The sequence below is a fragment of the Phasianus colchicus genome, chromosome 2 (genome assembly GCF_987193195.1).
Source record: "Phasianus colchicus chromosome 2, bPhaCol1.hap1.1, whole genome shotgun sequence".
In the NCBI taxonomy this organism is placed as follows: Eukaryota; Metazoa; Chordata; class Aves; order Galliformes; family Phasianidae; genus Phasianus; species Phasianus colchicus.
Genome location: NC_143437.1, coordinates 82,563,313 through 82,586,150, shown reverse-complemented (window position 1 = coordinate 82,586,150; position 22,838 = coordinate 82,563,313). Strand labels below are relative to the sequence as shown.

General features: G+C 36.1%; 1 protein-coding gene across 1 annotated transcript in view; it reads right to left on the bottom strand.

Annotated features, from left to right (window-relative positions):
- COL9A1 (collagen type IX alpha 1 chain) overlaps positions 1 to 22,838 on the bottom strand; it is a 65,934-nt gene that overhangs the window by 21,183 nt on the left and 21,913 nt on the right. Inside the window, exons 11-28 of the mRNA XM_031611068.2 lie at positions 21,563 to 21,616; positions 20,315 to 20,350; positions 16,418 to 16,441; positions 16,068 to 16,121; positions 15,869 to 15,922; positions 13,951 to 13,983; positions 13,806 to 13,862; positions 13,043 to 13,096; positions 11,781 to 11,834; positions 9,468 to 9,521; positions 8,603 to 8,656; positions 6,933 to 6,986; positions 6,705 to 6,758; positions 6,553 to 6,606; positions 6,272 to 6,325; positions 4,714 to 4,758; positions 3,924 to 3,977; positions 3,766 to 3,819 (exon numbers count right to left, since the gene is read on the bottom strand). Coding sequence (XP_031466928.1) covers positions 3,766 to 3,819; positions 3,924 to 3,977; positions 4,714 to 4,758; positions 6,272 to 6,325; positions 6,553 to 6,606; positions 6,705 to 6,758; positions 6,933 to 6,986; positions 8,603 to 8,656; positions 9,468 to 9,521; positions 11,781 to 11,834; positions 13,043 to 13,096; positions 13,806 to 13,862; positions 13,951 to 13,983; positions 15,869 to 15,922; positions 16,068 to 16,121; positions 16,418 to 16,441; positions 20,315 to 20,350; positions 21,563 to 21,616 — 897 coding nt within the window. The remainder of the gene's footprint in view (positions 1 to 3,765; positions 3,820 to 3,923; positions 3,978 to 4,713; positions 4,759 to 6,271; positions 6,326 to 6,552; positions 6,607 to 6,704; positions 6,759 to 6,932; positions 6,987 to 8,602; positions 8,657 to 9,467; positions 9,522 to 11,780; positions 11,835 to 13,042; positions 13,097 to 13,805; positions 13,863 to 13,950; positions 13,984 to 15,868; positions 15,923 to 16,067; positions 16,122 to 16,417; positions 16,442 to 20,314; positions 20,351 to 21,562; positions 21,617 to 22,838) is intronic.

The following is a 22,838-nucleotide window of genomic DNA, read 5'->3' as shown; positions in this document are numbered from 1 at the left end:
TTGGAAACAGTAGATAAGTACTGTATTTCCCCCACAAACTGAGGCACTGATGAAAGTTTAAAGCTCCATCATGTTGAAATTAAATTTTCTCTCAAAAAGTTGCTTTTTGCAAGCAGCTGAATCAGAAGAGCCAAGCAAAGTTTTAAAGTAACATAGACACATTTCCCTATACCCTAGATACCAGTTTGCAGTCCGCTTTAGCAGTCTGCCCCACAGACCTCCACATCAGAGTGCTGGCCATTCAGAAACCAACAGCCACACTGTTTTTCCTCCATAATGAAATAGAGGACAGAGGAAAGTGAAATGAGAGGATCCCTATGTGGCTGCTACCACACAGCACTACAGAAATTAACTGAAGTTCTTCTCCATAACCTGCAAAATATTAAGTTTTCCAACTCTGAGGAAGAAGTCCATCCTCTCTTGACTTCTGCCAGAGTATTCTAGTAGCAAGAGTGAAATGGAGCAAAGGGTAAAAGAGAAAGAAATGAACTGAGGTTAACGTTACAGAGAATAATTTGAAATAGGAAGGAAAAGCACAGGAAAAACACTGGAAGAGTAACCATAAAATCCTCGGGCTTTGAAAGTGTTTGGGAATGAAACTGGTCAGAAATTGGCAAACTTTGAAGTTCTGAGTAAATTTCAAAATCTGAAAAATTACACAAATATTCACGAGAAAAAAATGTCTTCTTAGAGTAATTATAAAAGCTTTTCCCAGCTTATTTTCAAAATGTCCAGTTTTCTAAACTCAAAAAATATGGGGTGCAGAATTATTTAGCTGACAGATATTTTTTTTTTCCCTAGAAATGTAAGGGCAGAGTCCTTGAAGCAGAGGCTTAAATACATATACTCATTGCAGAAGGAAGAGAAAATAGTCTTTATTCTGCACTGAAAATAAATACAAACTCAACTTGAACTAGAGCTTAATGAGATTCAATAATCCAACATTTTGTTCTTCCTGAACAAAAAACCCTTGTTTTATGCACTGAAGAGATGTCTTTCCTGTATTCCCAAAGAAAAACAAAGCTATTCTAGCAATACATCACCTGTAGTTGGAAGGGGGATTCAAGGCTCTTTTTAACTTCAAAGGAACTAAGATGAGTAGAATACTACTTAATGCTCTATATGCAAATTTGCATTATTATCAATAATGCAGTTTCTTTCTCCTTTTTATATTGACTAAAAGTTTTAATTTCTATGACTTCGCTCAGATGTTCAGATTTTCTGAAACAAATGCACTTTGTAATGACAGAGAAAGTAATGGTAAGTTATCCAGATGTCTTGCTGGTCTCTAGAGATATAAACAGAAACTTCATTGTATTTAATCTGCATTAGGTGTTTTTGTCTGACTACAGGGTTACAAATAATTAACCTTGCATGTCAGCTCCTGTTTGTATGGACTGCTGATTTTGTAAATTCATGTTCACATTGAGAGGATTAAAAGCATAGTTCAGCAGATTACCTTGCATTATCAGACTGGGCAATTAATTTGGCCTGATTCAGTTATAATTCTTATTCCTGTTACAAATATACAGAGTACTAACTGAAGAATAATAAAAAAAAAAAAAATTGAGTACATGCAACAGTCTTAAACAGAAGCAACAAAATTAAATTTTTATGAGTTGGAGATATGTGTAGCTCGAGATACTGTATTCCACTCTAGTGAGCATATGCTTCTATAATCCCCTTTATATACCTCTCCTAAGTAGATGTGGGCACAGCAGCATTCATGCAAAGATTCAGTCTAAAATCCATGTGATCTCATGAATTAATTGGCACATAATAATGCAAAGATAGAAGGAAATAGAAGAAAACCAAAACTGTCTAACTGTTACTGCATGTTTAAAGACACAAAAGAGTTAATTCAGAAAATATACTCCTGAGACATGAAATACTGTTACAAATACACCCCAGATAGTAATTCCCTAAACCACGTATGAGGATATTCCTACAATTGCAAGAGTAAAACACCTATGTACAATACCAGAAGCTCAGCAGATTCCAGGAAAGTATTCCTATAATATCAGTGGTAAGAGAGAAACCTGAAAAGCAATAGCTTATAGAGCCCCAAACTTTGTGAGTCTTGTCAGTACAGTCAGATTGAATTTTGCTATATCAAAATTTTCTTTGAATCCCTGATCCCTTCATCCTCCACAGGAAGATTAACAAAAAGGGAAATTAGAACAGCCTCATGTGACTTTAATCTACATCAGTAAAACAAAAGTATTTCTAAGTAGAGATAAATGCTATACTTCACATCAGTTTCTTTCATATTGCAAACCAGAAAGGGCCAAGGCACAGGCCTGAGCAGCATCCCATCATCATTGATGATAAACTGTTTGGCTCAAGCCACTTCACACTTTCCCAGACAATGCCCAGGAACAGTCTTGGAAACACAGGCACGAGAATATTTCCAGCATGCAAATTGAGAGCATGTAGCCTGCTCTTGAATATGAGGGGGCTGGTGTTTAGAGGTTATAGCAGTAGGAAGATAAGCCATGTCATGCCAGTCAACACAAGGGGCCAAAGAAGTTACCAGTCATTTTCTTTACAATGGAGGACAGGCAACTAGCCTTCCTCCATGCTGTGTCTCACTGTTCATGCTATTTGCACTAAAAATAGGTACTAGCAACAACAACAGCTACATTCTGAATCATTGGTCCAAAGTTCATAATCTTGTAACATAGTCTCAGCATTTGACTTTTTACAGCTGTAACAGTCAAATAAAAGGGTAAGTGATCTACTGATAGCTAATGCATATAAGCTTTTCAATGCCAGTGGTGGAAGTTGACAGTTGCAGTGAAAGAACAGCACTTCAATTCTAGTTTTCTGTCACAAACTACCCTCATTCCCTCTGTTCAGGCTTTAGCTCAGCCTATATAAAAACAGACTATGTTGTGGTTTAAACCAGCAGATGGCTCAGCACCACACAGTCATTTAATCACTCCCCCCTTTCAGAGGGATAGAGGAGAGAACCAGGAGAAAAAAAAATAGAACTTGTGGGTTGAGGTAAAACTATTTACCTCAAAGATAGAGAAAAAGAAAAGGATAACAGTTATATAGCTATATATATATACATACACATAGATACATTTATATATATATATATATATATATATAACTATATATATATAGTTTTATATATTTACCCTTAAAAATGTATGTAGTAAGTGATGAGCAATTGCTCATCAAAACCAACCAGTACCCAGCTTGCTCCCAAACAGTGGAAGAGAGCAATATACACTTCCATTCCCTTCAAAACTCCCTACATGTGATGTCATATGGTATAGAATATCTCTTTGGCAAGTTTAAATCAGCTGTCCTAATTCTGTTCCCTCCAAACTGCTTGGGCCCTTCACAGAGAATGACCTTGGATCTGTACAACATCACTAAGCAGAAACTATAAACACTGGTGTGTTAGCAGCATTGTTTTTCTCCTCAAACGAAAAACTTAGCACCACATCAGAAACTCTGAAGAAAAAATCCATTCTAGCTGAAGAGAGACCAGAAGAATGTAAGCAAAGGTTCAGAATTGGATTTATCATCAAAGCCAAAAATAGTTCTGAGATGTCTGTTTATGGATTCCTCTGCAGGACAATGCCCATCCACCTGGTATAGGTCAAAGTTAAAAAAAAAAAAAAAATAGTATTTACTTTGAATTATCACTAGAACTGAGTAATATCTGTAACTGGTGGTTAGGTGCACCAACAGTAATTTGGGACACTGCAGTACTAAATACAGTCAGTTAGAAATGTATTCAATACTTACTGGTGGTCCCCGGGGTCCTGTAGGACCTGCTTCTCCCTCTGGTCCCTGCTCACCCTGTTTTGGGGATAGGAATGATGCAACAAATTTGAAAAACAGTTCTCTGCATAATGCAAGGTTTTCATTTTTCTAGATCTTTTGAACAAGTTCAATGGTCTTACCGGTTTGCCAGAATTTCCCATCACACCTGGCACTCCAGGAGGACCTCTATTACCCTGTTGGACAAAAGACAAACATAAGCTCAAAAAAAATCCAAAACCCAGTATTTATTAATTTTTAACTTTCCCCTTTATTTTGGTTTTAGTTTAACATTTACATGATGCCTTCTGTATAATCTTTCAGAAGTCAGATTCTTTTCTTATTTTGTTGTATTTGTATTTGTACTGACAATTGCCAAATAGACCTGCTAGTTGCTCTCAAATCACAAATGGATAATAGAACCCCTTGTAATTTCAGTTGAAATTCAGGTCTTAAACTAGTTTTCATTCTCATTTGCTAAAAACTGACTCAAACTTTTTGATGTAAAACATTCCATACTCTCAATCATATGATTTTTTAAAGCAAAATTGGAATTGGTGTTGCCATTTTTTAATAGACACAATCACAATCTCTGTGATTCAATCAACTTATTACAGCTATAAATATCCTTAAGAGATTCCTCATTTCAAACTGTTCTGAGCTACCTATGTCACACATATCCCCTAGCAATGACTTCCATGATTTAAAAGGAATTGGCCTTTTTACTACTGTTTAGCACCAGGAATCATCACAAACATCATACAAAAGAAAAGAATAATCAAAAAACATGAAACTACAGATGACAAAAGAATCTACTTGACTGTTCTAGCCAAAAGTTTGTCACTTATCACAGTGAAAAATTAACCGAGTACTTTAAAACTTTATAAATACAATTATAGCCTTGTAAGAAAGTAAATGCTCAATATGGTTTACCTTTGGGCCAGGAATCCCTTTCATGCCTGGAGAGCCTGGTAAACCCTAAAGGAAATAACATTTAAAGTGTTTATTTGCTGTTAAGGGGACTGGAAACAGTGTTAAATAATTGATATCTCACAAAGATGTATTCCTAATCCTTTTACTTTATATCAAAGCACTATTATCCAACGATGGACAAGCTTGATTCTTCAGAGAGTAACAGTCAAGGGGAACTTCATAAATTGGCAAAAATAGCATAGAATAGTGAGGAGTCATGATTTTTTCAGGCTTAGATTAGAAATAGTTTTTCACCCTGGTGACCTAATACTAGAGGTGGTGAATCTAACAGATACTTCTTGTATATGGTTCATACTCTCCTCACTTGAGAAAGAATTCATAAGCTTTCACCAAGTTTTCTTCCAAACTGAAGAGCTCACATCATTTTACAAATCTACTTCCAATTCTGTTTTAATACATCTTTTTCACTATATACTCATAGCAATTACTCAAATAGCATAATGTTTCAATCAAGTTTCTATCTGGCTTCTGATAACTGGCACAGTTTTCAAGCATAATCAGTTAACATAAGAGGAGTATCTTCAAAAATAGTCCAAAAACACTTCTAATTCCTTACAACCACATTACAGGGATGTACACTGGAAAATATTTCTTTGGAGAAAAACGTGATGCATTCTAGATATTCTCGCCCAGCAGAATACAAAAATGAGGTGATTATTCACTGGGGGATGCCAGACTAGCAGGTTAGCTCTTTCAACTCACTCTGGAAAGTTGTGTGCCCCTAAAAGAGTTGTCCAAAGAAGGGTAATGAGGCTTGTGTAGTACCTAGAGAATATGCCCTATGAGGAGTGACTAAAGGAACTGGGGCTATTTAGTCTGGGGAAGAAGAGGCTAAAGGGAGACCTTATTGCTCTCTTCAAATACCTCAAAGGTGCTTACAGCAAGAGTGGGGTTGGTCTCTTCCCACTGGTGATAGGTAACAGGATGAGGGGAAATGGCCTCAAGTTGTGCCAGGGGAAATTTAGGTTGGATATCTGGAAAAATTTCTTTATAGAAAGGGTGGTTTAAGCACTGGAATAGGCTCCCCAGTGAGGTGGTTGAGTCACCATCCCTGGATGTGTTTAAAAACTGTTTGGATGTGGTGTTCAGGAACATGATTTAGAGGAGGGTTGTTAGGGTAGTACAGTTAGGTTGCAGTTGGACTTGATGATCTTGAAGGTCTTTTCCAACCTGAGCAATTCTAATTCTCAACCAGCTCTAATTGTGAGATCACATAAAAATATCAGAAAGGTCTCAGATAAAAGAAATCATAGGAGAAATGCACACTGGCCACAAAATTTTGTACACAGTTCTTCACTACAGTCACACAAGGAGATTAAAATTTTTGTGAAGAGCAATTTTGGATACACAAAACAGAATTTACCCCTACACTACATTTACTCTTCCTTCATCCGTTGATCAGATTTTTGCTCAAGTTATTCCAGCAGGGGTACCAAACTCAGCTTTTCTGTGGTTTCAGTAGAATCTAACTTCCAAAAGAAAAACACTAGACACTTACTGGCAAACCCTGAGGTCCTGTATCACCTGGAGCACCGGGTTTTCCTGGTTCACCCTGAAAAACATTTTAACTTGTAACTTATGCAAATCAAAGCTAAGGGAATACTTTGCTTCTGGAACAGAGAGCTGAAATATATTTTGAACTGGAGGTTGAGAACTTTTATTCAATAACCATATGTGCGTAAAGTCATGGGCAGTGGCACAATAAAAAGCCACGTGACTGAACAAATCTAGAGCAGTATCAAACCTACATAAATTAAAAGCATGCCAGCTGTACCCTACCTTTGCTCCGGGCATTCCAGGGATACCTTCCCGGCCATCAACTCCTGGCAAGCCCTTGAAAAAGGAAACAATCATATTGTTGGAGAGATTGCACTCAACTACTTTGCCATATAAATCAGTATAACACAACATAAATGAAGAAATATACATACAGACTCTCCTTTAGGCCCAGGGAGACCATTTATTCCTCTTGTCCCTTGAGGACCCTAAGAATGATAATTTTGGAAAATGAAAATAAATACATTGAAGTGATTGTTCAAAGAATATCAACCTATATTTTTTTCAGATATGCATGTTTGGTTATATACAGCTTATGAATATAAAGTATGATTGGCACTCTCGATGTCTGCAAGTCAACATGATTTGAAATCTGTGCTTACTCTTTCTCCCTTTGGACCCTCTTCTCCCAGTGGACCTCTCTGTCCTTGATCCCCCTAAAAAAAGTTGAGCAATAAATCAGTGTAAAATTACTTGGATTCATTAGCTTAAACCAACATTTTAATTCATTCTAGTGAATAGAATCTTTTTGTGGTCTCCTTGGTCCTGTGGCTACCCAAATTCAGAGTTTAGCTGGGCTAAATCTGCACAGAGATCCTTCATCCCTTTAATAGGATATTTGCAGTATCTTTTATGCACAAGTGAGTATTCAAGACAAAGTGAATCTACACTGCATCTATCACGATGCAGTCTGACATAGCACAGTGCATATAACAACCAGGAACATCAGCAGCTATGGGGACAAGGGCACTGCCTGACAAGTTGTTTTGCAGTATTTTCACAGAAGGATCCCAAACTTTTCTTACACAAGCACAGTTAGAACTTTCAGACAACCTACAGTATTTGCAGCACTGAGGACTTGCACTTGCACTGTGGAGTACACAAAACATGCACAGAGAATTAGCTACAAGATCTATCCATCAGAATTAAACCATTGCTGAACAGACAACTTAGATACCTAGTCTGCACTGAGCTCTTCTAAAGAACTGTGTATATTTCTTTCCTTCTTTGCATATTACAAAAAGAATTTGATCTAAGGAGTTAATTGTATCATGTTTTTCTTATAGGAGGTAATGTATTTATTTAAAAAAATAACACTAAAAAATGAAAAAAAATATTTAATTCACAGTGATGTTGGATATAACTTTAGAATTTGTCCTTGATTTTTGAGTCTAGTTCACAATCCCCACAGGATCAAAAACATAGAGGGGCAGAAAAATATACACCACATTGGTGCTATCTTGTTCCCTAGAACCGCAGAAAGCACTGCTGTTCTTCTCACGTAAAAGAGCACATAGTTGGATGGTTATCTCTGAAAGGAACAAACCAGACCTTGGTTTGATGTTATGGGAATGTACATTTTGTACTGCATTACACAAAGGATTCTCTTTAATTGTCAATTAATATGGCCAGCCTGAAGAATCAGCTGCTCAAAATACTGATAGACATACATTAACATTACAGTACTAACAGTAATTACAATGATACCCAATACCTCCCAAATACTCTTCCTAATTATACAAACAGAAAAATAGGAGCTTTTTTTCAATTAAATTAAGTATCTTAAGCTCATTCTATATTAAAATATGCAGTTTTTTAAAACCTAATCTGACAGGCATGTTTTAAAACTCAGCTAAAGCCATTCTCTAGAAATCCAGAAATGTCTAAGCAAAGTGTGCTGTATTAACTTCTCTAACCCATTCAGTTACTGACTAATCCAAGTATGAATTCTAACTAGTTTGAAGAGGAGTCACCAAACTGTCCAGTACAGGTTGTGTTCTAATAAACGAACATTTTCCAGATGAGAAAATAATGAAGAATTTCAAGCCACCCTAAAAGATACAGCACATCATAGTAGCACTCAAAACAAAGAGGTTACAATACTGAAAAGAAGTGTACAACTGCACAGCAATTCTTTGGAGACAGTGATTCATGATGTCATTTATTCATCAGTTGAATTGGGATGATCAGAGGCTTTTCTGATTTACAGACAGATTTAATACCTGACTGGGTAGACCCTGGGAAGTGTTTGGCTAGCACACATTCTACTTACAGGTGCACCAGGAAGACCTTGGGGACCAGGATCACCATCAAGGCCACGAGCTCCCTACAAAACAATAACATCAGACAATAAAGTGAAGCTCTGAAAGACTAAAAGCTTCAGAAAATATTTCTGTTGTCCTTAGCAATGCTATTTCTATCATCAGATAATAGAAGAGAATCAAAATTGGGGAACTTTTGTAGTGCATTACAGATTATTATCTCTACTGTTTCATGCAAACAATATAATTGCTACCCTATAATTTTTAATTGAGAGCAAAAAAAAGTTTTCAGAAGGGTTTATGGTAAATAATAAATTCCTTTGGCAAACATAGTAAATATTTCAGATAGGCAAGACAGCTCAAAAAAGTAAGCAAGTAACTTTAAAGAAAGACTCAGAGGATACAAAGAAAGCCAGAAAAGTAAAGATAGTAATAGCTCAAAAAATATCTGAAAGTTTAGAAAGGATCGTGTATGAGAAGTCATAATCAGGACAAATTTGTTGTTGTTTCTGAAAATAAAAGGACACAGAATTAGTTTTCCATGACTTCACTTCTGAAGGAAGATACATGGCATGATTGCAATATACTTTTTCTTTCCAGCATTTTGATCACATTGATTTAGCAAGATTATAACAGTAGAAATGTAACAGTCAGTTTTGGATTAACAGATCAAAATAATTCAATGAAAGCAGGAAAAGTATGTGCACTTAATCAGAAAGATCACGTTGCCTTTCTTCCTATAGAAGCTATGGAAATACAGCTGACATAAGAAAGAAAATGCAGAAAAAAAAGAGACAAATTTAAGTAAGGTTGAAAACATTCATGGATGTATTTTTGTATCCAGTTCATTTTATGACAAGAAATTTTAATACTCACTTTGTTACCTTTAGGTCCTGTTATTCCAGTTATACCTCTGATACCTAGAATGCCCTGAAAATGAAAAGTACACTCAAATCATGATTAAATCTTTTTGTCATATCCACTCCAGTTTTCAGACAGAAGTATCATTCCAGGTACATTATATTTTACTAGTAAACATAAAAGAAAGAGTATACTTGAATATTAAATTTATAAAGTAAAGATTTCACAAAGACTTAACTGAATGTCACAATCACAAATATGCTTTAAGGACTGAAATTACCACAGAGCTGAAACAAAGTTGTGCAGTCCATACAAGAGCAATACATGAAGGCCTGATTTGAGAAAGGGCTTCTGTTGTCTAAAGTGGGATACAGGACAGATATAGGCAAAAGCTCCAGAAGGCTTTATAGAAATCCAAATGTAGAAAAGAGTTGGGCAAGATTTGTTTTAAGAACAAGTGCTCAGTTTATATGCCTCCATCTGAGAGACTGGACTTCACAGACATTCTAGTGCAGCAGAATGCATCATAATTATCACTAATTTCCATCAAAATACAGTCAGTTGGGAAAGTTGTTTTCAATTTATTCTTCTTCCCAAGAGAGAGAAACTACATGACCTCTCCTTCTGCAAGGAGACCAAACCACGAGCTGTAATATGCATGCCTTTCAACAGGAAGAATGCACTACAACTGTGTTTACTAGAAGACTACAGGCACTTCAATTAAGCGTAAGCAAACCTAATCCTTGAACAGACTAGATGGGGAGTCATTTTACTTGCTCTTAATAAAGCTAGATAGGGTCCTGAACAGAATATTTGAAACTTTTTCAGCCAGAAGCATGAGATAAAGAATGATACTGCAACAGCAGTTTCTGCAGCCCAATATGAGAGAGACCAAATGTGTAAAACTTGCTCCAAGAGCAGATGTGGAAGTAGGCACACTGCAGTATCCACAGTTTTCTATCAAAACTAACATCTCTCCCAGACTGAAATATCTTATCTAAGACTTCTTATCCACACATCATGTAAATGTGGTAGATTTTAGGTGCTGCTGCAGAGAACAGATTCCTAATCCTTTCTGTGTATCATAACATTGTATTTTTTTTGTGCAAGAAAAATGCAGGAAAAAAAAAAAGAATAAACTCTACAGCCTCTCAGCCAGTCTCTCTAAAGTGTGGCCATACACTCTTCCATACAGTGTCTATCTGACATCATTTTCTGTAGATTATGAATCCCATATTTTAAGAAGGAACAATTTTAAAGCTTGTTTGGTGAAGTCACCACCTGGTGAAATAGTGAAGTGAAATGAAAGCCAAATCAGACCCAAATTGTTTTCTGATCCCATTGTGGGTTTTTTTTGTTTTTTGTTTTGTTTGTTTGTTTGTTTTTGTTTTTTTTATAGTGATAAGAACCTTTCCAAAGTGACTTGTGACCCCATAGGCCCTTCAGGAAGCAGAAGTAGCATCTTAGACAACTGCTTTCTCCAGGCCAGGGCCCCAGGGATGCTTTTTTGGCAGCAAGTATAAGAAGGATGAATAATTCTCTGTTCCTAATATAGAGTGTTCTGTGGCCATGTGCTTATAGAGAATTCTGTAATTAAGGATTTGGATGTCATGTGCATCAACGTAAATTTCTAAATACTGTCATATCTGGACACCAGTGGAATTAAAGAAATAATTTCATGCCTAAGAAGAAAGTATAAGAATCCATTAGAAAGTAAACTATACAAATTAAATGTGTTATGCCTAATATCTATTTCTCTTATTTAAAATGATCCCTTGATGTCTGTTATATATTGCCTGTTGAGCTGTGGGAAGCATAATAAAAGCTCCTCATGAGAACACAGGCTGAGGAATTATATGTAAGAAAAAAACAAGTGAGGAGGAACGGAAGGAAGCTACTCCAAAACCCTAAGTATGATCAAAGGCTACTTCCTTGAAATGGAAAGAGACAGAAAGTTGAAAGTATCTGCTCTTCCATGGCAGACACTTTATCCCCAAGTCTTAGCAAGGTCCAAGTTTCACAGTTAAACATAAATACTAGCTTTCCAAGGCTGAAGTAAGCATTACTGAAATTATGGAAAGGAAAACAAGGGAAAAATACTATTTGTACAGTTCAAACATTAGAAAATTTAGGACGTGGTGTACTTTTTAAAATAAGTATGCAACAATGTTGGATGAACTTAACTAACTCTACTGTCACTCATAAGCAGTATGACAGGACAAAAAGAAAGTTGCACGGAGTTTCTGTGATATCCATTCTCTTACAGTAAGAATAGATACAACATAATAAACCAAATGCATAACACTGTTCAAAAAGGAAATACTTTACTGGAGGGCCTTGAGCTCCAACTTCACCAATGGGTCCTTGATCCCCTTCTTCACCCTGGGAAAGCAAAATGAATACACTGTTGCTTATCCATACCCTGGATATTGTCTTCTCAAAACAGAAGGTTTATTTACTACTGACTGTTTTCTGTCACCATGTCCTATTTGAAAGAAGTTTGTCATTTTACTATTAGCCAAAAAAGTAATTCCAAAGACACTCCAGGATAAAGTAAAATAATACGGTACTCTTGAGCTCTTTCTTTTTCCCTTTCAGTGTTAATCCTGATAGACTTTTTTGTTCTTCTGGATAAAATGTGTAATGAAGGCCTACTTATAAATGTGAAAGGATGGATATGCCAGTAGCTCTGCCTCAAAATACCACATTGTGTTTCAGAATTTTTTGAAAACTGAAATGGTAAAACATCTCACCAGCTGGTTAAGCTCCAGTTTGATAACATGATAACCTCTCTCATGCAATAATGGTGCACACTAGCAAGCTAGTATTTACTGCTAATTCAATTTGCATGAAATGATTTTGGAGCATAAGGCCTCTGCTCAATATCCAGGGGGAAAAAAGATCTAATAAACGAATATTTTTTTTCAGTGTAGTTAAGAACAGAGTGGGATTGGGTGCTCTTTTGTTTAGCTTTTTGTTGCCGCTGCTGTTTCAAGAGAGGATTTTTTCTAAATTTTTTTCTTTTCAACCAGTATTGAAGCATGCACCAAGGCAATGTAAAATTTCCCAAACTTTGATATAAAGTTCACATTTCAGTCTTCAAGCTGAATCAGACTTGGCCACTTTATTACAGTAATTTTTTTTTTTTCCTCTGATCTTACACTTCCCCTTTCAAATATATTTTTCCTTGTCATTCTTCCTGTTACGATTCAGCTGTGCTACAGAGCAATTTACACAGTAAGCCAACAGGATTCTTGTACATTTAGATGCTTGGAAGTTTTACTATTAATAAATTTGACTTCAAGTTCCATAATAACTAAATTTGAATGATCAAAATAAAAAAGCAATAACAGTGTAGCATCAATGATTTCTGCATTCTACTAAATACAGAAGTCAGAGACTGAAGAGTAGAGATGGGTCTTTAGTTACTCTGCAGTATTATGATATGCAATATCTCCTCATACATTCTAATAAAAACTGTTCGTATTTCTAATGAAATTTAATGTTCTTTTTTGAAGAAAGGGCTAAACTACCATTAGATTGTGAAAAACAGCAGTAGTTTTTTCTTACATTTATGTTTTCTTTTTTACCTTGTAACCTTGTTTTCCTGGTTCACCAGATTCTCCTTTTGAGCCTTTTTGTCCCTAAAATATACGTAGAAACAAAAAAGAGAAATTAGAGATTATTCAGATTAAAATACAGAGTTATACAAAACAGATACAGACTCCTCCATATAATTCTACTGTTTCATCTGCAAATCCTCATTCACCAACCCTTCCTCATCTATCCATGTAATACTATTTATTAAGTACCATCCCCAAAAAGATCATTTCCTGGATCTAATAAGACTGTATTTCTCAACAGATTAGGTGTTTCTTCTTAGGTTACCACATAACAATTTCCTTGAGTCATCAGTCTTTTCAGAAACCAGTAAAAAATACATAAAATGTCTTAGATAGAATAAGAATCAAAGACAGTTTCTTTCAATCTGTTTGATAAAGACACTGAGACAAAAAAAAAAAAAAAAAAAAAGCAGGAAAAAAGACAAAATTTTGGTAGAATATGTAGAGACTGGAGTTAGACATCAAGTGCTCAGGAAAGCGAATGAAGAAATCTCTCACATATTCTAATCTTTTTAAGACATTCAAGACATACAAATTTTACTCTGAAATTTAGAGCATCAGTAAGAGATTTTGAAAAGAGGCTATTATGGTATTAAATATTCAGAAAACCTTCACTCTGTTAAAATGTTTTTTAAATTAGCAAACTGCCCTTCTTCAAAGCCAGAATGTACTCTCCCTGGTGTTTTCAAATGGTATCTCTGTAAGTAATGTTTAAACACATCCCTCTTACCTTCATTCCCATTAGGCCAGCATGTCCTGGACGGCCAGGTGGACAAGCATTGGGACACTGGAAAAACATTCACTTTATCAGCACCACATAGCTTGGATAAGGTTGTCTTTAAATGGTTGTTTAAAAAATTGTGGACAAAGCTTACCAATGGGTCACCATCTTGCAGACCAATTGTTCCCTAAATGTAATGAAATTAATCAAAATTAGTAAAAGAAAATTAAACAGACCTGATCCATTTGGCATTAGACAAAATGAAAAATACCACTACCTGAAGCTGAAATCAGAAGTATAATTAACCAAAGGATCTCTGATATGAAGACAGCCTAAACTGTAGGATATTATTGTAAGACTCCAAGACCCAAAGAATCTCATCCTTTAAGTTGTAACATCTTTTCTGAAGAAAAAGCCTCTTCCCTTTTCTTAAGCTATTTAAAACATACTTAGATTGTCCATCTTTTCCTTTAAATAACAAACTCTACAGACCTACTGTTTGATTTACTAATATGTCTGTGGTCAATCTGGTGGTAATTTGTACCAGAGGTTTTATATATCCATGGTAGATTATTCCTAAAATTTTTGTATAATGAAAAGCAAAATTTGAGTTTCAGTATTTAGTCAAGTACTCGAAGGTGAAGTTACAAACTCTGTGGGTTTCAAACAGAATCCAAAACAATTATTGTGGTCAGAATGACTTTTATTTTTCAAGCTTACTACCATTCAAGAAGAAAGAAAAAAAAAAAAAGAAAGAAAAAAAAGAAAAACCATGTATTTTCAGAGAAAATAATCTCACAACACAAGTACTGGTAGGTGAGTGACATGCCTGCGAGTTTCTGGAACTGCAGTAAACTAGAGACCTCTGTACAACCAGATGGATTCAGCTTTGGGGGAGGAAAGCCATTTCTCATATTAAATCAAATAATTGATGGAAGTTCATAGGAGGCTTATGAGACACAACAGGAGAAATATGACTTCACAGCAGCTGCTGGATTCTCCAAAGCCCAGTGGAATGGAAGACTATTTCAGAAAGGAGCAGAACTGAGCTACTGTCTTTTCATACAAAAGGACTTAAAAAAAAAAAAAAAAAAAAAAAAAGTTGAAGGTATGATAGGGATCAGTAATGGAATTGAGGCTGTGTAACTTCAGAAACCTTGATGACGAAATTATCAGTGAATAGAGGAAGCATACACCATTACTGAGGGTTCTTTTCTAACTGTCCTTTTATGTTTCCTAAATACCCCTCTCCACATTATCATTCACTGTTATTTTTTTTTAAAGCATGTCTCATTCAACACTCTGGTAACTTTCATGAAGACAAGAGACAAGGTCTAGATAAAGCTTATAGATATAGAGTCTGTTCAGCAGAGAAACAGTGCAGCTTTAAAAGCTTTAAAAGAGGTATTAGACACACTTTTCTTCAAGTTTGCATTTCACAGCCCACAGCCTCCAATTGTGCCTGCCAGATGCTCCCTGGACAGGTAACTAGCCATAACACAAAGGCATAACAAACATTCCTCTTCCTAAGAAGCTCAGAGAGGACAACCATTCTCCTAGAGAGGTAAAACTGGTGTAGTTTTCTTACATCTCTTGCAAGTAGCGGGCAAGAGAAAAAATAAGTAGCATTTGTAAGCATAAATTACTCAGGCTCTTTAGCCAAATAATTCTTTTCTAGCAGAGAATAGTCTGCCTCTACTGATGAACTACCACTGTTGAAGTCCAACAAAGAGTACATGTACTATAACACACAGGGAAATATAAAACTTGCAAAAGTTACAGTTTAAGATCATTTGCAGAAATGGGAATACGTGATCACAGAAATTACAGTTTGCATCTCAAAATATTTTTCATAAGCAGAAGGACTAGAAATATGCTTTCTAATAGGAAGCGGACAAGTTGATATCATTACATGAGTTGTATCACAGGCTTTGAACACAAGAATGTATGATTTGATGTATCTTGCTGAAATCCTTAAGTTGGTTTTACGTTGTGGGACTTAAGTTGAAGTCTTGTTCAAGCAGCATTAATAGTATATAACTCAGATGTTAGCACATATTAAATACACTTACTCGAGGGCCTGGCGGTCCTGGTGGTCCTGGTGGCCCCCTTTTTCCTGGATCTCCCTAAATTAAAAAAATTGTATTGATTCATAGTCATAATGATAACAAATAGTCACATATTCATATCAAATAACAGAAGTGATATATGAATTTACTACAGGACAGAAGAAATAAAATTAAAACTTTTAGCAAATATAGCAGTACTTACAGGTGGGCCAGCACGGCCCACTTCACCAGGCAGTCCTGCAGCACCAGCTGGACCCTGTGACAACCAAGTTGAATAGCAATTTTAGATCATACAGTGTCTATACAACAAGCATTTGAGGAGAGTGAACATAGCATTTTCTCAATTTTTTCATTATACAAACAACAATTAACACCTTATTCTTGCTCAGTGACATTAATAGATGAAGAAAGTATATATAGTAGACATAGAGCACCAGAAATAAACCAATCCCTTTTCTCTTTGTATTGCTTTATTTAAACTGAATAATAAACGTATCTAACAGATTTAAAAAATTAAACAGTATATTTAAGAATTGTAAAGATGATACTTACAGGTGGCCCAAGAAGACCCTTGCCCTGTGAAATATGAAAAAAAGAGTCAGAAAAAAAAAAAAGTGGAGAGGCTTTCACACCTAGTTGAGCTGTTTACCAAGAAAAAAAAATAGTTGACATTAAAAAGCATGAAAACCCTTATGTTTGATTCTGCAGAATGATTTTGAAAATTTGTTTAACCAGTGTTAGACATTTATTATTAGATAATCGACATCTGAAGAAAAAATAAATTATTGATTAAGCTTCCTTGCACTAGCACACTAGTATTTCCATATACATATTTATAAACACATGCATCAACAAAAGAACATAGAAATGAAAGTCTCTGTGCTTAGCTAATTGTCAGACAGCAAGATAGACTCATTTATGATATAATTGTATTCTACTAACAGGGCATTTAAATCAATAATAAGAAAGAAAATAATTTTTTTTTTTTTTGCTTGTACTTCCCCAAGGTCTAAATTCATTGAAGTGGTGCTTTTTGGTAGCTAGAAAGAACTTGCTCTGAGTCATTTTAATGAGAAGTACCCAACAAACAAATGTGTTTCTGCTTATTTGTAAAATGATTTTCCTCTGCAAAAACAGATCTGTAAGTATTGCATTTCTAAAGAAATCTGAATATTTAAGGAGAACAGTGTCAATAATGTGTATGAAACACTGGGACACAAAATCATAAACTTGCTTCAGTAGATTTGATATAATGAAGCCCCTGGGCTAAGTGGCACTTAAAAGTCCATAAATACCAAACTGGATTTGTGTCTGCAATGTTGTCTTGAGAAATACTGATGTAACACAGGGAAAATTCTTAGTATTTAAGAGAGTAATTTCATTTTATTCACTTAACACACAGCAGAAAATAAACTTTTTCATCTTACCTAATGTAAACAATTCACACAGAATGGCCAGGGTTGGGAGGGACCTCAAGGATCATGAATCTCCAACCCCAGATCTCCAACCTCCAATTCCTTTGCTATTACTTGACACTCACTGCAATTTATTACATTGCCTATATTTAGTTATACAAATCCAACCCTCGATGCTTCACATACCTGCTATTACACTATGCCATCTGCCACTGCAAGAAGGAAGACAAGTACATGCAGGTTCCTAATTGAGCATCACCTTGACAATTTGATTATCACTTTGATTATGTAACAGGCTACACACAGGCCCAGGAGAAGCCACTTGCTCCCATGCTGCCCATTCCATTGTATCTCCTTACCCACCTAACTAGGAGAAGCAGGGGCCCAGTGCTGCCCCAGCAATCTATGTGTCTCCCCTTGCCCTGCTACTTCAGGCCATGAACTCCCTACAAGCAGAGCCAGTTAGGGAGTTGAAAGCTCCAGACAGTAAGGATCTACACACAGCAACCACAAACCTCTCACAGCTGTCTCCATTCATGCCTCTGCCTGTGCCTAAAGGGGAAACCACTTTACATCCACACAGTCTGGTTCCACAGCCTTAGGTCCCTGCCACCACTTTAAAGGAGCACACTCCATGGGGCACAAGGAGTGCATGGGCTTAGTATTCTCCAATCTGTAACTACCCATTCATAAGAAAAAAACCCACAGATCTGCTAAATGCATCCACATTGCTGCCACCCATCACAGAATCACAGACTGCTTTTTTTTATGTTCAATCAGTGCAGGAAGCTGTGTTTTTATAGACTTTACAATATTTTTTATACACTGTATATTCACAGTCCTACCAGTATTTTGTATCTGTAAAATAAAAGTAATACATCAACTAGTAGAAAAGTTAGAGGGAGCCTGAGAGAGTGAACCAAAGGGTGTAATGCATGCACTGAATCTAGCACACCCTCAGGTCTCTTGGCAAGGAGTACACTAGAGGTATTAGTATGTTTGGTGGTAAATTATGAACTGATCAGGCAGAACAACTCTGAAGGCAAGCCCTAGTGATGATCACTGAAGCATGTCACCAAAGCAGAGAAATGCTCTAAGGTTGATGAACTTTCAACAGCGGATCAAAATCTCAGCAGAGTTAATGATTTTACAGCCTAAAAAAGTATGGTCAGAATATGGACCTGAATCAAGTCAGTTCTACTCTGAGTGGAATCAGCATTCACTTTGGTAAGTTGTGCAGTTTGCTGCTTTCTCATAGTAACATCTCTGTTTCTACTTCTTTATGTATATTTTACATATTCACTTTTTCTAAAGGTTCATAAATGATTCCATCTCACATTAGTCTTTTAGATAAAACACTGTATATTTTCCTCAAGTTATTTCTTATTTGAATTCATAGAATCATAAAATCATTTGAGTTGGAAGGGACTCTTAAATGCCATCTAGTCATCATCTAGCAATGAATAGGAACACCTACAGCTACATCAGGATGCTCAGAGCCCCATGCAGCTTGACCTTGAATGTCTCCAGAGATGGGACATCCACCACCTCTCTGGGCAACCTATTACTGTTTCCCTTATCGTAAAAACCTTTTCCCTTATATCCATCTAAATCTCCATTCTTTTAGTTTGAAACCATTCCCTATATCCTAACACCTTTAGCAAACCCTGTCCCCCTCTTTCTTATAGCCCTCCTTTAGATACTGGAAAGCCACTCTCAAGTCTCTCTGAGCCTGAATAGACTCAGCTCTCTCAGTCTGTCCTCGTGGAGAAGTTGCTCCGTCCCTTGGATCATTTTTGTGGCCCTCCTCTGAACATGTTCATACTACAGTATTTTAACTCCTAATTCACTTTACACTTCCCTACTTTTTCTTTTATATATTTCTTTTCATGTATGCTTTTTTCCATATCATCTGAATAACAAATCTGATAATCTGACTGTCCATTCTAGCTATTAATTTTTAAAAGTATTGAAAATTACCAGCAAATTTCACCGACTAATTGACAGCAAAAAATTAAAACAACAAAAAACTAACAGAGAAACTCAGGCCTTTCATTTTACCCAAAAGCTATCCCAGTTTTGCTATTATCTGTGACTAAGTTTAGCTTAAACATCAAGACTACAGATTTTCCAGCCATTGTAAAGGTATTATATGTTTAAATCAGGCTCCATATTTTCAGGAAAGAAACAGCATTCATGAAAATCAAATGCAAATGTCCAAATAGATTGATTCATCTTAGGTTTGAACATTTCTATTCTGTAACCTCTTCAAAAATAGCATTGCTATTTCCTCTATGGTGTATCAAAAGATACAGAATTTCATGAAATGAAAATGATTATTATATGGGAAAACAATGTCTCCTTTAGATAATCCCCTTTGTATAATCTTCAAAAGGAATCTAAATCTTAATTAAATTTTCTTTATGTGTAACCCTTTTACAGTTTTACACCACTCATGTTGTTCCAGTACTCATTTTCCTGGTTCCCTGTATCATCTAAGTTTGTAGACACCAATCATCATTCACTTCTCTAACCTCGTTAAATTTCTGGAATTCACAATTCTTTACAGACCCTAAAGATAAATGCTGAATTCATCTGCATGCCAATTTGAACAGCATTTGTTGCATGTCCTTTTTCATATGTTGTCTTGCTCTCATATGGAATGGCACAGAAAGCCCTATACATAATTTAAAGTTCAGCGAGGCTATTTAAAGACATAATGAAGAGCTGAAATAGTGTGACTGTAGGTAAATAAATTTATCCAAATAAAACATGGGCTATCTTGTCTCTACAGCATTTTGACAAGTAGATGGAAATCAAGAGTGGCAATGCTTCCAGAACTATGACCACATCATGGACATACTTTTGTTTTCCACAATATACAGATCAAATGCGTCCTCTTCACTAATACCTACACATTTTCATGTAATGATAAAAGGTACTTTATTTTTCTAGGAGTTCTTTGAAACCTCAGAAATAGTTTTTGGCTTTTTAGATTTAAGGTCTAAAAGCCTCTTCATGTACTAAGACTTACCGGAAGTCCACGAGCACCTGGAGGTCCTGGCTCACCCTTCAAAAGATAAAAGATTGAGTTTTTCAAGAGAAATTAGAACAAAGTTTTGTATACAACACACAGGAAAATGCTCTAATCTTTTGCTGGGTATAATTCAGTGACACATTCTTCAAGATAAGGTATTGGGTCTTTTTTCTCAAGAAAAACAATTCAAACATACTAGTTACTATGATTTCTGATGTATACTTCATTTGTCTGATTGCTGACGAAGTCAGGTTTCTCTACTCTTGTTCCCATTGTGTATGATTATGAAATTATTACAATCAAATAGGAGGGGAAGAGCTTCATCACTACTGAAAATACTCAGTCTTAACACCATCAGTGTAACATCACCATTCATTACTGCTAGCTGAGAGAATGGGAGTTCCTTTGAACTGCGGGAAAGGACCCTATGAGACCGCATTCTATAGATTTTTAATACTGTAAGAAAGGCTACATCATTTCATTAGTTGCATAGAGACAAGAAAAAATCCTACTAAAATAACCATCATATCACAGAATGGCTTGGATTGGGAGGGACCTCAAGGATCATCAAGTTCCAACTCCCCTGCCACAGGCAGGGTTGCCAACAGCTAGATAAGTACTAGATCACATTGCACAGGGCCCCATCCAGCCTGGCCTTGAACACCTCCAGGGATAGGGCATCCACAGCCTCTACAGGCAACCTGTTCCAGCATTTCACTGTGCTGTTACTCACTCACTAAAGAACTTCCCCCTGACATCTAATATAAATCTCCCTTCCTTTTGTTTAAAACCATCCCCCCTTGTCCTATCACTATTTACCCTTGTATAAAGTTGATTTCCCTCATGTTTATTTTACAAATTCCCTTTAAATACTGAAACACAGCAATGAGGTTTTCCTGCAGCCTTCTCTTTTTCAGGCTGAACAAGCTCAGTTTCTTCAGCCTATATTCATAGGAGGTGCTACAGCCCTTTGATCATCTTCCTGGCCCTCCTCTGGTCCATCTCCAGAAGCTCCACGTCTTTTCTGTGCTGGGTCACCAGACTTGGATGCAGTACTCCAGATGGGTCCTCTCAAGGGCAAAACAGACAGGGACAATCAACTTCCTCATGCTGATGGCTACCTCTCTTCTGGTGAAACCCAGGATACTATTGGCTTTCTGGGCTGCAAATGCCCACTGCTGGCTCATGTTAAATTTTTCATCAGCCAGGACCCCTAAGTTGTTTTATACATAATATTGTTCTTACCTTCTGTCCTTTCGGTCCTGTGGCACCTGGTGATCCATCAGGGCCCGTTAACCCCTTTGGGAGTAATGTATAAGATGTACAGGTTACATATGCTTTTCTTGATCACAGAAAAAAAAAAATCTAAACAATAGAATAATTGAGCTATTAGATGAGTTGAGTAACTGCAGTAGACTTACCACTGAAATGCCTATTACATGTACAGGTGGAATTGAGATACAATTCCAGTTTAAGTTTAAAGCACTAGCTTCTGGTGATAAATAATCAGTGCTTGTAATAAATGTCCTTCAAAAATGATTCCGTTAAATTATAATTAAATTTCACATTTGAATTCAGATGATCATATTTTGTCCTGATAGAAGACTGACAAATTTAGTTTATAGCTCAAGTTAAAAACAACCATCTGTGTTTTCCATTTCAACTGAATTGTTCATAACTACAAATTGAAGGAAGCATCAAGACTCTCATATCAGTAAGGTATCTGAAATAAAGAAGGAAGACTAGTTTTATAGAGGCCTTTTTTCCCACTTTCTACACACGTACACTTCAAAAGGAATTAAAATAAATTGTCAGAGTCTCCCTGAGAAGCATGCATTACTAAAGTCAATCTGTAGAAACATAAGTATGGATATTCTATGTACGTTCACTAATCATTTCTGTTGAATTGGAAATTCAAGAGAAAAACTAATTTCTGAGGAAGAAAGCAGTAGCAGTTCCATATTAGTACCTGAAACCACCCTGGGGAAAGTTTTTTCTCTTCCTTTTTGTCAAGGATGATGGAAGGATTGATTCTAAAGATCACATTGGTTCACTTTATCAGTCATTGTTCCCTGTAATTTGGTTCTTAAAGAAATGTCACTCCCCAGCTTCCTGATAGCCACCTACAGCACACAGGAATAACTGATTCACAAACTTCCACCTCTTGGGAAAAGAAGCTACAGAGACTGCCTTGTCTAAATGAACAGGAACACACTTATGTTAATCACTATGAACAAAAAAACCAGTTTGTTTACCTAGTTAAAATTAAAAAGCCATAATGATACTATAATCTCAAATTCATTTAGGGTTCTTTCATTTACTTTCATTTCCAAAATTCTAATCAGTTTAGAGAGTTTAGAAATTTCCAGAGAACCATAAGAAATGCTTTTATGTTTGTCCAATAATTTCCTCTTTTGGTTCACCTCCAGCAAGTCAGCATTCACCCAGAGGGATGTATTCTCTGTTAATTTTCTTTCTAAAGCTTACATGATCATTACAGGCAATTACTGTACAGTATCTT